The sequence below is a fragment of the Ctenopharyngodon idella genome, chromosome 23 (genome assembly GCF_019924925.1).
Source record: "Ctenopharyngodon idella isolate HZGC_01 chromosome 23, HZGC01, whole genome shotgun sequence".
Classification (NCBI taxonomy): domain Eukaryota; kingdom Metazoa; phylum Chordata; class Actinopteri; order Cypriniformes; family Xenocyprididae; genus Ctenopharyngodon; species Ctenopharyngodon idella.
The window spans coordinates 20,598,747-20,614,523 of NC_067242.1; the positions used below are offsets into that span (position 1 = coordinate 20,598,747).

General features: G+C 37.3%; 1 protein-coding gene across 2 annotated transcripts in view; it reads right to left on the reverse strand.

The window, feature by feature from the left end:
• stau2 (staufen double-stranded RNA binding protein 2) overlaps positions 1-15,777 on the reverse strand; it is a 149,538-nt gene that overhangs the window by 93,075 nt on the left and 40,686 nt on the right. For both annotated transcript variants that reach the window (XM_051882788.1, XM_051882789.1), the window contains exons 6-7: positions 9,378-9,537; positions 4,416-4,523 (exon numbers count right to left, since the gene is read on the reverse strand). In XM_051882788.1, the coding sequence (XP_051738748.1) occupies positions 4,416-4,523; positions 9,378-9,537 (268 nt within the window). The remainder of the gene's footprint in view (positions 1-4,415; positions 4,524-9,377; positions 9,538-15,777) is intronic.

Genomic DNA, 15,777 nt, shown 5'->3' on the forward strand with positions numbered 1-15,777 from the left:
AAACAAAGAATATTAGTTTTCGATTTGACTTACATGATTTAAAACCTGACATTTCAATGTTTGTTTAGACATATGTCTCATTTTTGTGTGATAAGTATTCACTAAGTTACAGTTCATTTTCTGAGGGAGTATCAGATTGGACTTCATTCAGAGAGAGACTGCGGCTCACGCATCATGTTGGTTTTCTTTATTTTGCAAAAAGCACAACATTTTGTTTTTACTGTGAGTGTATACAAATAAAAGACATTCCACAGTTTTTAATGATATATAACTCTTATTTGTACGTCCAAAATTGCCAGAGTATTTTTAGTTTCTTGCACACTGGCAATAAAAAAAACTAGGTGGTATCGCCGGTGCGACCATCCGACCTCTGAGTGGTAAATGTAGATTACTGCTTGAGTCCCAAAATGAGGCTTAAAGCTATATATGTAATGTCAAAATAATAAAACTACCTTTTTTTTCAAAGAATGGAAGACTTGAAAACACTTATTATTTTTGCATTTCTGACTTCTGACTACAAATTTCACAGTTAATTTAAATTAATAGTGAATTGACTTGGGCATAATCTCCGGGAAAAAAAATATGAAGCTGAAGAAAGTGCATCTATCAATCATAAACGTACTCCACACGGCTCCGGGTGGTTAATAAAGGCCTTCTGAAGCGAAGTGATGTGTTTGTGTAAGAAAAATATCCATATTTAACAAGTAAAATATCTAACTTCTGCCAGATCGCCTTCCGTATTCAACTTACGAAGAGTAGGATGTAGCGTAAGCGTTTGAAACTGCGAGAGGCGTTACACTTTCATCGTTGAATATGGAATGTGGTCTTGCGGAAGAAAGATATTTTACTTTATAACTTGTTAAATATGGATATTTTTCTTACACAAATGCATCGTTTCGCTTCAGAAGGCCTTTATTAACCCCCCAGAGCCACGTGGAGTACGTTTATAATGGATAGATGCACTTTCTTGAGCTTCAAACTTGTTGCCCCTGTTCATTGCCATTATAAAGTTTGGACGATTATGTTCTTCAGAAAGAAGAAAGTCATATACACCTAGGATGGCTTGAGGGTGAGTAAATCTTGGGGTAATTTTCATTTTAAAGCGAACTATTCCTTTAACAAAACTGAGTTGTTACAACTACACCAACAAGAAGTCAAAACAGGCCTGGCAGATCTCAAGTTGGCCTCCTGACACAGTTTCCATGGCAGGCAGCTATAAAACACTAAGGTAGGTGGGCGGCAGTTCCAGCCGGTGAATAAGCCTCATCGGGTGAACGAGGACTGTGAGGAGGTCTTGGCACTGGAGCCCGACTCCCTCTATGGCGGCAGACGAGGTTGTGTTGTCTACAACAGATGATATGGCATCCTCAGGCAGCGATGGGGTTTCAGCAAGTGTTTGATTCTTGTGTCTGATGGTGGCCAGTTCCTCTGTCTGCACTCCAGTCTCGCATGGCTGGCAATGGAGATCAAGTTGTAGGATGGAATCGCTGTAACATGAGGTTGATCATTCTTCATCCCCTCCATGGATGCGAGGGGAGATATGGTATTAGTGAAACAGCCGTGTCTTCAGCCTGGTGAAAAGGCAGGATACCAGGCCAGGGTGGGACAATGGCAAGGACTGATATAATGAAGAAAAGCTCTTTTGTATGGATTGTTGATGTGTATTCCCTGAGGGAAGGTACTTATGTACTCGATGGGTGGTTCTTGGCATGGGTTTCCACTCTTGTACCTCTGTAAGGCATCATCCATGACAGAAACTGTGATTAATGCATTTGCCCTTTGAAGTTGGCATCTGTTTGATATCGTTTGCCACCGACAAGAAGGTGGAGGTGTGTAGATTACCGAGTGGTCCTTGACTTCATAAGGGGACAGATGAGACACTGTTCTGGTTGACCTAAGCTCATTCCAAACCTGTAAGACTTTCTTTCTTCTGTTTCTGTTAGGGCTGCAAAATTACTCAAATTAAAACCAAAATCACGATATGACTTAGTGTGATTATCAAATCTCATCGATTTATCAAATCTAATGTTGCTGTTAGAGCATAAACAACATCTGCAAAAAGTTACAACGCTCAATGTTCAATGCAAAGGGAGATATTTTCTTTTAAAGAATTTGCTGTTTAAGGACTACAACAAATGGCTGGTAGGGACTACAATGGGCTTCTTCCCGGGTTAGTGACATCACTAACCCTAAAATTTACATAAACCCTGCTGCTGAGAACATGCAACAAAGGGCGCGAGGCCATGTTTGGCTGCTTTAGAGAAGAGGAAGAGTTGTTGTAGTAGTGTGTTGTTGCCATGCCATCATTTTACACCGGACTGCTTAACAAATGATGGTCAGTTCAACGCTGGATTTGCACAAAAGATTAACATGACGGCACATGCTAGTCGATGAGTTGAATCAACTCCACAGCAACTACATTCATTTTTCCACTAACCATTCAGAAACGTCCAGTTGCATTCTAAAAGTTGTAACTTCTTCCTGAGTCTCTTCATCAGTGTCCAACTAAGGTTTGAACAATGTAAGGCTGAACACCATTACTGACGATCGTCATTTTGGCTGCGTGAGATTCTCCAGCTTTGTTGTTGAGTATCTGAAGCACGAGCTGTTAAAGCTCTGCCCTCTTTTGGAAAGCGGCCAGGAGCAGCAGCTCATTTGCATTTAAAGGGACACACACAAAAACTGTGTGTTTTTGTTCACACCCAAATAGGGGCAAATTTGATAAGCTATAATAAATGATCTGTGGGGAATTTTGAGCTGAAACTTCACAGACACATTCTGGGGACACCAAAGACTTATATTACATCTTGTAAAAGGGGCATTATAGGTCACCATTAAAAGCTTTTATGTGTCCCACATCTTTGAACAACAAATTATTTTCTTCATGGTTTCTTTCTCGCATAGTAACACTGCAATATTCCACGTTTGCATGCTAATTGAATCAGGAACAAAAACGTTTCCATTCCTACAAATAGCTGGGGAGAAATTTCCTGAAAAGATCTAACAAGGTTGAAACCAGTCCAGGCTCTCACAGATGACTTACAGTCCAAACTTTAAAGAAATTAAAAAAAAAAAAAGCTACAGTGTGTCCAAATGCAGTTAGATTGGGGTCCCCAGACGAAACAAATTGCATGCAAGTACAAGGGATTCTTAAAGAATGTACGTCAGGAAGATTCTAGTTGACCAAAGCCAACCAGATGATTGGAGATTATGAAGTTGGAGACAGCCGTGGAAAATCATTTAAGATAAACTCGGATGCAGTAGTAGTGAGGCTATAGAGCTCCTCAGATTTCCTCTAGAGTTGAATGTAGAGGTTTGTGTTGATTTAAAGTGTCATTGATGCAGCTCTTTAATGAAATGCTGATTTTGACTGTTGTCCAAATTGACCTCCTTCCCAAAATAAATGCTTTTAAGTGTTAAAGCAATTACAATTACCGGATTTAACTGACGCTGACAGAGCTTGACCAAGAATAGGTGTTTAATATAATCACTTTCCCACTTTATCCTCTTTACTTGAAGCTAGTAATTTTCAATTTACTGAATGAACGGATATGTAAGTATATTCTGATGGATGAATTTGATTAAATTGGAATGAACACTTGAAGGGCAGGGGAAAAAAACATTACAGTGAAAGAGAGTCACTCACTCTGTTCCAAAACCCATTGAGAAGACTATCTAGAGAGTATTTTACATTAACATTTACATTTTAGGCATGCTCCCAACACAAAACCTTCTTTTAGATGTCTAAGGCAGCACTGCATACATCATACACTGAAAAGGCAATCCCAGAATGCACTGTGATGAGTTCAGTGTGGAAAAATTGAATCCAAGATGGTGGACGAACACAGAAAAATATTTTATTTGGTTTTAAAATGTATAGATTAAAATTTCTATTTATAAGAGTACTATTAGCCAATATTTGTGTGTGCCGTGTAATTTTATGCATGTAGGAGTATAGCAGTTAGCTTAGCAACAAGTTATCGTCAAAAAAATCTACTAGAATTCACTGCGAGTTGAGACTCCTGTGTGCTTAATGTCAGGAATGCTATATACGTTTGAAGTTGCTGCATATGAAGAGTGTTTCAAATCAGGTTCAATTACAATACGGATGCGTTCTTAGAAGTCAGCTACCCATGTAGGAAGCTAACTATGATTTGGAGTTACTTTCAGCTTAACTGGTTTTGATTCCAATGAACTAGCAATAACATATGACACTGAGGTTGTGCTGTCTGGCTGAGAAAAAGGGTAAATGTCAAAAGCATACAACTGTTTTAGAGTACAAAGTGTAAGAAAATGGTTAATGGGCTGTATAGGGTCACTAGAGCTGGAAATAACTGTACTATAAAAATTACTGTTGAGATTTCCTGAAGAGTGTTACATTTCTTAATATTCTCAATTAAAGTTGCTTAGTTTACCTCAAAGTTAACAGGCAGGTTCCTCTTAAGGGCGATCTCGTAGACCAGGCTGATCTCGGATTTGCTTGCATCGCTGTTCTCCTCCGTTTCTTTCTTCTCCTCTGAACACTGAAAGGGTTAAACACAAAACAGACCAAACTATAAAAATGCAATTACATTTTATCCAGTATATCGACTTTAATTTTAATGTAAGGGCAGGTGCGACCATTTCTAACTTGAATTTGCGAGGCTTACGTTATCATCTGCTTCCAGTTATTTTAGCAGCACAAAAACAGTTTATTATGCTGCTTGATATTGCAAACTGGTATTTATCATAATTTTAAAAAATGTATTATCGTAATGTATTATTATCGATAACTTATTGTAATCATTAAAGCACTGGTTTGTAGCACAAACAGTTTTACAGTTTACAGCACATCTGCTTATTATTCTAGTTATTTACCTATAGCGACTAATAAATCGGAAGTCTCGCACATTCACAGCTTCCAAGTTACAACATAAGTTGGATAGGAATTTTTGAGTTACAGATGATGGTATATTATTTTGATTTGACAGAAAAACACGTTAGACCAACACAATTCCTCATACTGTTATACTAATTCCCCATACTGCTATAACTATACTGCATTTAGGTTTACCGTTTTTATGTTTGCTGGCTTTAATTAGTCACAAGTTTGTTTGAAAATCTTTTTATCTAATGTTTGATTAAATAATATGTACAAATTGTAAATTTTTTATTTATTCACTTCCATTCATATGCATTCGAATGCTGAAGACCGTAAACTCAAGTTCATGTGAAGAAATTTTGCTGCATTCCAAAGTTAAACTTTAGTGAACTCTGACCTGAGAATTCATATCACATGAAGATCGAAATGTCACGGCATGACATGAAGTATTGAATTAAAAGAACACAAACTTGTTGCAAGTTTGCAAAGTTGCAGAAAAGTGAAGTAAATTGTATATTTTTACATTCTGGATTTATTATTATTTGCCATATGTTGAATTTATGTTTTTAAAAAAGACAGAGCATGACGTCATATCACGACTGAAATTTTTCATGCTCAGAGTGACCGGCCCTTAAGTGGGGCATTTTGCATTAGTGAATACAAAATGGCTTAAAGCAGCGTTACACCATTTAATAATTATTATTATTAATTTTTGAGAGAATTCACAAATCTCAATGCATAACATCACCTTGATTTGATTACCTTTTCTCAACAATCCCTTTATTACGGTACAGAGATTTTGTGTCGCTGACCTCAATTCAGCCTCAAACCTACATTGCACCCTCTAACAGTATGAAGACCTGCCAGGAAGATCTTAAGAACAGGCTGTATGATCTCAGACTTGATGGTGAGTCTGTTTCAACGCATGACTGCAGTTTCTCATGTAACTCCGCTGAAAATAGATGCTTCTGGTTTTGTTGAACAATTCTGATTCTGGAGAAAGTGGCTTGGTTTTGTGAGAAGAAAAAGCTTTCAAACCGATCCAAGAGCAGTTCCCTTACTTCCGATTTGCATCTTATCAACTACAAAAAGAGCTGCAATAGTACGCTCACACAAGTTCCAAAGGGTGACTTTTAATATGATCCCTGCAGTATATTATCTTGGTCACTTCCATTACAGAACTGACATTTCTTTTCAGAATGAAGAGTGTGTTCTCATGCAATACATGAACAGGAGCGTGTGATCTAAGAGCACTCGATCAAGTTGTGCTTTTTCGTAGACATTTAATACTGCGTTCTCAGTGTCGTCCTTATAGCGATCACACGGCATGATGTCATTGTTCGTTTCCTTCAAACGCCTGTTAATGATGTCTGGGATGGAGAGCCATCGGGTGGTCTGGAGAGTGTGAGATTTTGTACGACAGACTGTGAAGGTTTGTTTGTGTGCCCTTCTTCAACTGATCTGACAGATCACAAGCAAAATTCGATGTTGTCACAAGTGTTATAATGGTTATAATGGACTCAAAATCTGTACTTTTTATGTTTTGGAGTTACATATTTAATGTTCTGTATCTATTAAACACAAAAGTAGTAAAAGATTTGCACAAGTAGTTCACATTAACCAGATTTTTTTCAAGGGTACAGCTCTTCATCAGACTATAAACGCATCCAGAAGCAGAAAAGTAGAAGTAGGGGGTTTGACTGATTTGACTGATATTTTTGATTTAACACACAGATTTGATTATTGTGGATGCACACGTGTCGTATGTTTCAAAAACATTTGAACCAATAAAGCGAAGCATCAGGTTTTTTTTAATCTAAAATAACAAACCATTAGTGTTTGATATAAAACAAATGTCTTCCAAACATCATTTAGGCTCTTCTGCTAAATAGGGCAAATTGAAAATCAACATCTCTGATGGATTAATCATCCGCTTCTCTTTGAAAAGCCCTCAAATCCACATTTCTGTCAGCATGTCTTCATCCGAGAGATTTCCTGCTTACAGTGTGCGGTCACTGAGCACCGTTCCCATGATAACCATTGGACGGAACCCTTTACTCAGACTTAAACGGTACTAAGGAGCTTCCCGATGTCTGTTTACTTACCATTCAGAGCCGTGCTGATTGTACATACTGTGGTGTTGTTTATTCCCTCGACAACTCTGGCATGCGCTCATTTGCCTGTTAGCACATGGTAAACAATTGGCTTTGTGAGTTCATGAGCATGTTGAGAGGAAGGAAAACATGGTGTTCTCGACAATAAAAATCAGCTGAGCCACAAACACTCACTCTCATGCACTAATAATAGCATAAGTGTCCTTTATTTAAGGGTGCGTTTACACAACAATGTACTAAAATCAGAAAAGTTTTTCCTTTGCGTTTTTCGCATACAGACAACGTCGTTGTCAAAAAAATCCCTGTTCATACGAATCTACAAGAACGACTAAAAACGCTATATTACTAATGCCAGGCATGTACACACATTTAGTGATTTAAAGTGGTGGTTAATTATGATTTCACTTTTTAACTTTAGTTAGTGTGTGATGTTGATGTTTGAGCATAAACAACATCTGCAAAGTTACGACGCTTAATGTTCAATGAAAAGGGAGATAACTTCTTTTAAAGAATTTGCTGTTTAAGAAGTACAACAAATGGCTGGTAGGGACTACAACAAGCTTCTTCCTGGGTTGGTGACATCACTAACCATAAAATTTACATAAACCCTGCCCCCAAGAACATGCAACAAAGGGGTGAGGCCATGTTGGGCTGCTTTAGAGAAGAGGAAGAGTTGTTGTAGTAGTGTGTTGTTGCCATGCCGTTATCTTATGCCGGACTGCTCCACAAAGAGGGTCAATTTAACGCTGGATTTGCACAAAAGATTAACATGACAGCACATGCTAGTCGATGAGCTGAATCAACTCCACAGCAACTACATAAATTTATCCACTAACCGTTCAGAAATGTCCAGATGCATTCAAGTTGTAACTTCTTCCTGAGTCTCTCCATCAGTGTCTGATTCCGGTTTGAACAATGTAAGGCTGAACACCGCTACTGACAAATGTTATTTTGGCTGTGTGAGATTCTCCAGCTTTGTTGTTGTTGAGCAACCGAAGCGTGAACTGTTAAAGCTCCGCCCTCTTTTGGAAAGTGGGCCGGGAGCAGCAGCTCATTTGCATTTAAAGGGACACACACAAAAATGCTGTGTTTTTCCTCACACCCAAATAGGGGCAAATTTGACAAGCTATAATAAATGAACTGTGGGGTATTTTGAGCTGAAACTTCAAAGACACATTCTGGGGACACCAGAGACTTATATTACATCTTGTAAAAGGGGCATTATAGGTCCCCTTTAAAAAAGTAAAGACAGTAAAGATGTGCACACAAATACATGTGAATGAAACCCATTGTGTGTGTGTGTGTGTTTGTTTGTGTAAGCATGATACTCATCCTCGAGGTTTGAGATCTGGTACAGGACTGAGGAGACATACAGACGAACACAGTTTTGCCCTGAGGTGTGCACAGGTATGGTGTGTATCAATTTGTAAAGCAATACACGGAAAAGGTGTCTGACAAAGCCCTCATTATGGAGACAGAAGGGGGACAAGACCAAACAAGAGAGGCGCCACTACGGTTTAAATAACATTGGTCGATGCCAGGCATTTGGGGCAAAATGTAATATGATTTCCGGTGGGAGAAATTAGTATTTTGAAGGATAGCCCGAAGCTAAACTAAAGCTCAGAGGAGATGTTGTAAACATTGACAGATGAAGAAGAAACAGGACAGTCGTGTCGTCTTAAATATCATCAGCCTGAATATCACTTTTACCTGACAAGAGGTTATGAATATGCAGAGCACGATAGGCTTTCAAGTGCAGAGTGAAAAACAGGAAACTAGAAACCACACAAAATGTCTGAGACCATTAGTTAAAATGCATCAAATTGTAAACTTTTTAAAAATAATTTTTTAATAAAAAATGTTATTTAAAAAATATTTTTGATAGTCTGTTATGCTTACCAAGGCTACACGTTTTAATAAAAACATAGTAGAAACAATACTGTGAAATATTATTACAAATTAAAATAACTGATTTCTATTTTAATATATTTTAAAATATATTTTTTTCTGTATTGGCAAATAATAATAAATCTAATATGCTTATTTGGTGCTCATGAAACATTTATTATTATTAACAATGTTGAAAATAGTTGTGCTGCATAATGTTTTTGTGCAAAATGATATATATTTTATTTCAGGATTCTGATGAATAGAAAGTTCAAAAGAATTGCATTATTTGAATTAGAAATCTTTTTTTTTTTAACATTAAAAATGTCTTCAGAATTGAATGCATTCTATCTAAATAAAAGCATTTATTTCTTAAAAAATAAATTAAACTGTAAAAACTGTTGAACGGTAGTGTATGTAAGATTTCCTTAAGATGCTATGTGAAATTTAAAAGAGTTTTGATTGCATGGTTGTGTCGCGTGCGTTCTGTTTGGTGGGATAGTTGTGAAGGTTACCTGAGGTGGTCTTTCTGGAATGGGTTCGTTCTTCAGGGCCTGAAGGGCTTTCATTGCCGCATTGTGTCGGGCAGCTTGGCGAGTCCGCCCCTCTCCGATAAACTCGTTGTTCCCCACTGTCAGCTGCACATAAAATACCTTAGGCACTGGGTAATGGTACCTAGGTTTGGGAGAGGGCCAAGAGACAGAGAAGGAAAGGTTGAGTAAAAGAGAAAAAGGCAGGTAAAAGGGGAAAAAAGCCCTTTGATTTATAAGAGGATTAACTTATCGAAACTTGGCAGTTTTATTACTGTGCAAGCACTAGAATGTAAACGACAGAATGCAACCAGGAACTATCAGGAACTGAATTAAACATGCTGGTTGCTAATTTGGAGGAATGACTGGAAAAACATGACTTGTGACTGATAGGAAGAAGCTAAATAAATATAACGATTTCTTTTCCTGGCCATGCTATCGAGTTAAATACCAAGAATGCGGCACTATTAAAATTCCAGCCAATGCGATCAGCTGATAATTAAGCTGATTATTGGCTATGGCCAATAATCAATAAATGGTGTATATAAAATCCAAATAAAACTATCTATATTAAAATTCCATACAATTTTGTCTAAATAAATTAAAAATAAAACACTAAAAACAAAAATATATCATTTTAAATGCTCTAAGACACTACAGCATTATACCACTAGTAAAAATGATCCTACATTAAATGTTTTATTTAATCTTTTTTTTTTTTTTACTTTTAAGCAAAAATCCATTACAGATTGGAAATTTGTATTAGAAAGAGAAATTTAAAATATTATTCTTAAACAGAATATTTCTTTGTTTTTTTAATAACTCAAAATCATAAAACTTCCAGGTTTTTAAAAAATTACTTTAAAAGTGGTCTCACATTCAATATGGATAAATATACCAAAAACAATTAGTTAAATTAGAGAACGGACCTTAATAAGTTTGCAGTAGAGCTGCACGATCCTGGATTAATTGAGAATCATGATTTTTTTTTTTTTTTTTTTTTTGTTTAAAATAGAGATCATGGTTCTCTCACAATTCTGAATGGACAATGGACACAGTGTACCTTGAAAAAAAAAATGTTTGAATAATTCAATGACTCACTCATAAAGACTTTACTTGTTTCATCAAAATGTGATTCAGTTAATCAGCGTTTTCGAACAAATCTCTTGAATCAATGATTCAATGACAAATACTATTTTTTAACAGTCACCTGTCTCCACAAGTTACTTTCAAAAGGTGATTTAGGGGGCTTTCACACTGGGCACATTTGCTGCTGTCTGATTCAGAGTGTGATTGTTCCCGGTGCCCCCCGCAGCATTAGTCTGGTTTCACACTCAATTCTATCAAAACCAGGTGTATTTGCGTTCATCTTACATCACAAATATGCAAGGCGCATGATAGAAAACAGAATGGGGGTCAATACATGATGTTTTTATCAATTTAATTTTTTATTTTTTATTAAAAAGCACCCTAACTCTATTTTGATCATCACAGTGGATATGAGTGCAAACTATAGGCATTTATCCCAGTACTTCTGTGATAATTTGAATTACTGTAACACAGAAATAATGATACTGTGTGGTTGACAAGACTCTTTTTGAAGCGGTTTCATACATATACATGACAACTGCTCTCTCTGGATCAGCAGCAGCGCCAACGCAGATTTGAATGTTTCCACTGTGATTGTACTTATTTAAGGCTTAACAGACATAGACGAATCGTTGTCATTTAGGAATAAGATTGGCTGGATGTTTGAATCATGATCTCGATCTTTTTAAGCGACGAGAATACTTTTAGTGTGCAAAAACAAAAATGACTTTATTCAACAATTTCATCTCTTCCCTGTCACTCACCTACGCTGTTTACATTGTATAGACAGTGCAGCGCTTCTGGGTTCTACGTCAAAACGCCGACTCAGTATTGGCCGACGCTGTTCACGTGAGCAGCACGATGCATGTGTGTGATTCTGACGAAGGAGCCGGCCAATACTGAGTTGGCATTCTGACGTAGAACCCGGAAGCTCTATACAACATAAACAGTGTAGGAGAATGAGAGGGGACAGACAAAATTGTTGAATAAAGTCGTTATTTTTGTTTTTGTACACAAAAAGTCGCTTCATAACATTAAGGTTGAAGCACTGTAGTCACGTTGACTATTTTAACGATGTCTTTACTACTTTTCTGGACCTTGAATTTAGTAATTACATTGCTTTCTATGGGGGATGATGACAGCAAAGGTAATATAAGTGTAAAAATAGGGGAAGTAAGCATTCACAATTAAATAACCAAAATCGGCCAATACATTTCCAGTATTTAAAAAAAACAAAAAAACAGCACGAGACGTGAGGTAACAGTCGAGGGACATCCTGAATTGTTCTGAATGTGTACAACTGTAGCAATGATGCTTTAAAGGGAGTAAAGCTAAACTATTGGCATGTCAATTAAAGCACCGCTACTAAACAAATCAAAACTATAGATAAAAGAGTCGACCTCAATAACTGACTAGTCAGTTGTTGGAGGTCTAGTTGAGCATCGTGACCCATTCTTGCTATGCATGCAGCCATATCGTACATTATTATGTACCCCCGCTGTCACAGAGCTCCAATGAAGTAAATGTCTAAAGACACAAAGGCTGATGGGAGTGGTGTACAAAGCTTTAAAACAACTAGAGAAAAGACAGATTTATTTCTGAGGTGGAACCCGAACAATATTGGTAGAGTAATAAATGGTGAAATTAAAGGGCCCTTCTTCCGTGGGGTCAATGACATAACAATGAGTTGGTGAAATAATGACTCCCATTGGCTCCAAGCGAAGGACCGCGGAACAAAAGCGGCTTCACATATATCCAGCTTTCTTTATCTTAACTTTGGCTCACCCATGCAGGGCTGTCAGGCCGCTGTTCAGTGGGCAGATTTAAGGGTCTGTTTGCACTTTAAGGCCTTTATGAGGAACGGTACCGGCTGACCTAGCGTCAGCTCTCCCCCTTCCCTCGCTGGGGAGAACCCATTCACACTCCTCTGCAGCGTCTGGGGACCGAATTGTGCTAAAAAGTAGCTGCTGCTTTCCAAAATCATCACGCTCTCACGGTTTTAGCTCTTATCAGCATTTGGGGAATTAAAAAAGCATTAACAACAGTCATGAACAAGGTCAAAATGTGTTGAACAATTAGAAATACATCAGATCATGGAAGCAAATGGTGCATTTGCTAAAGTCAACTGTTCTCAACCCCTTTTACTTTTACCATAATCTGATGCATTTCTGAGTGAAACAGAATTATTCAATTTGAAAAATATAGAGCGTGACTTGATTTTATCCATCAGGGATCATTCTGAAATTTGGGATCAGTAAGATGGTGCCAGACGGACTGGTCTGAGTATTTCAGAAACTGCTGACCTACTGGGATTTTCACACGCAACCATCTCTAGCTTTTACAGAGAACCGAAAAAGAGAAAATATCCATAAGCGGCAGTTCTGTGGGCGAAAATGCCTTGTTGATATCAGAGGTCAAAGGAGAATGGCAAGGTTTGAGCTGACAGAAAGGCAACAGCAACTCAAATAACCACTCGTTACAACCAAGCATCTCTGAATGCACAACATGTTGAACCTTGAAGCAGATACAGCAGCAGAAGACCACACCGGGTGCCACTCCTGTCAGCTAAGAACAGGAAACAATTCACACGGGCTTGCCAAAATTGGACAATAGAAGATTGGAAAAATGTTGCCTGGTCTAATGAGTCTCGATTTCTGCTGTGACATTCAGATGGTAGGGTCAAAATTTGGCATTGACAACATGAAAGCATGGATCCATCCTGCCTTGTATCAATGGTTCAGGCTGGTGGTGATGTAATGGTGTGGGGGATATTTTCTTGGCAAACTTTGGGCCCCTTAGTACCAATTGAGCATTGTTTAAATGCCACAGCCTACCTGAGTATTGTTGCTGACCATGTCTATCCCCTTTATGACCACAGTGTGCACATCTTCTGATGGCTACTTCTAGCAGAATAATGCACCATGTCACAAAGCTATAATCATCTCAAACTAGTTTCTTGAACATGACAATGAGTTCACAACACTCAAATGGCCTCCAGTCAAGAGATCTCAATCCAGTAGAGTACCTTTGGGATGTGGTGTAACGGGAGATTTGCATCATGGATGTGCAGCTGACAAATCAGCAGCAACTGCGTAATGCTATCATGTCAATATCGAGCAAAATCTCAGGAATGTTTCCAGCACCTTTTTGAATCTACAACACGAATTCCGGAAATGTTGGGACGTTTTTTTTTAAATTTGAATAAAATGAAAACTAAAAGACTTTCCAATCACATGAGCCAATATTTTATTCACAATAGAACATAGATAACAACAAATGTTTAAAGAGAAATTTTACAATTTTATGCAAAAAATAAGCTCATTTCAAATACACGAGGCCTTCCCTGAAATAGACGTCGTCTGGAGGGGAGTATATGTTGCTCTAAAACCTTTATATACCTTTCAGCATTCATAGTGCCTTCCAAAACATGCAAGCTTCCCATACCCTATGCACTTATGCACCCCCATACCATCAGAGATGCTGGCTTTTGAACTGAACGCTGATAACACGCTGGAAGGTCTCCCTCCTCTTTAGCCCGGAGGACATGGCGTCCGTGATTTCCAACAAGAATGTCAAATTTGGACTCGTCTGACCATAGAACACTTTTCCACTTTGAAACAGTCCATTTTAAATGAGCCTTGGCCCACAGGACATGACGGTGCTTCTGGACCATGTTCACATATGGCTTCCTTTTTGCATGATAGAGCTTTAGTTGGCATCTGCAGATGGCACGGCGGACTGTGTTTACCAACAGTGGTTTCTGGAAGTATTCCTAGGCCCATTTAGTAATGTCATTAACACAATCATGCCCATGAGTGATGCAGTGTCGTCTGAGGGCCCAAAGACCACGGGCATCCAATAAAGGTCTTCAGCCTTGTCCCTTTACACACAGAGATTTCTCTAGTTTCTCTGAATCTTTTGATGATGTTATGCGAATAATTAAGGCAGTTTTAAAGGCAAAAGGGGATCCAACCCAGTACTAGCAAGGTGTACCAAATAAAGTGGCTGGTGAGTGTATTATTACAACTTAAAAACCACCGTCTCTTATTTTAATATATTTTAAAATGTAACTTGTTCCTGTGATGGCAAAGCTACATTTTTACCAGCCATTACTACAGTTGTCAGTATCACATGATCCTTGAGAAATCATTCTAATATGCTGATTAAGTGCTCAATAAACATTTTGTATTATAAATGTTGAAAACAGTTGTGCTGCTTAATGTTTTTATGGAAACCGTGATACACTTTTTTTTTTTAATAGAACAACATTTATTTGATATAGAAATCTTTTGTAACATTTTAAATTCTTTTACGGTCACTTTTGATCAATTTAATGCATCTTTGCTGAATAAAACAATTTAATCTCTTCAGGCAGAAAACAGCATCATTGGCCACCTTTGGAAACTTAAGCCCATGCTTAAAGGTTTCTTGATTGTTTAAACTTGAACAGAGAAAAAGTCTAAAACTGAAACAGACATGTGCAGTGTACTGAATCATACTAAACTAAGGGTCATTTGATCTACATATACTTTTCCGTAAATGTTCCAGTTATTTAGTTTCAGCTAATAGAGAACTTCCATTTCATTGTAGGGCTTGTGATATTAGATTTGATACCAATTGAAGCCATCTGGGAGATGTTGAAATCAAAGCGCATGCCAAAGCCACCAGGAAAGAAGAAAAGATAGCGTTACATGCATGATAATGAAAGGCAGAACTATATTCCTGCCCAATAAAATTATATCATAATTCCACAATGACTGAGTAACTAGTACAACCACATAAATCATAAATGTGGGTCTCTAAGATGTTAAATATAGCTGCATTTAATTCTCGCACTAAGCAGCTCAGCACAAACCTTATATTTTAAATATGTAAATAAAAAATAAATAAAAATCCAGTAAATAAAAGCATAAGTTAAACAATGGGAAAAAATAAAAGCAGATTATTGCACAAGTGAAAGCACTTCCAAAAACTAAAGTGTAAAAAAATTATAGAAGTATAGGTTTACTGTAATGCAAATGTACAGAACTAAATATTTTTATTTGATACAAAATATGTATTTTACAAAATAATTTAGACTCTAAAATTCTGCATTAAAATAAAGCCATATGTCTAACCATGTTGTTGTCCAAAGTTATCACAAAAATTGAGCCCGCTAAAAGGTTTCAAAGCTTTTTATAATATATATATATATTTTTTAAAAACCATGAGATAACCATGGGGTTGATTTTACAAGTATTATTTTAGTATTAGTATTACTTTAGTTATTAATTTTAGTTTAAGGTTTAGTGAATTT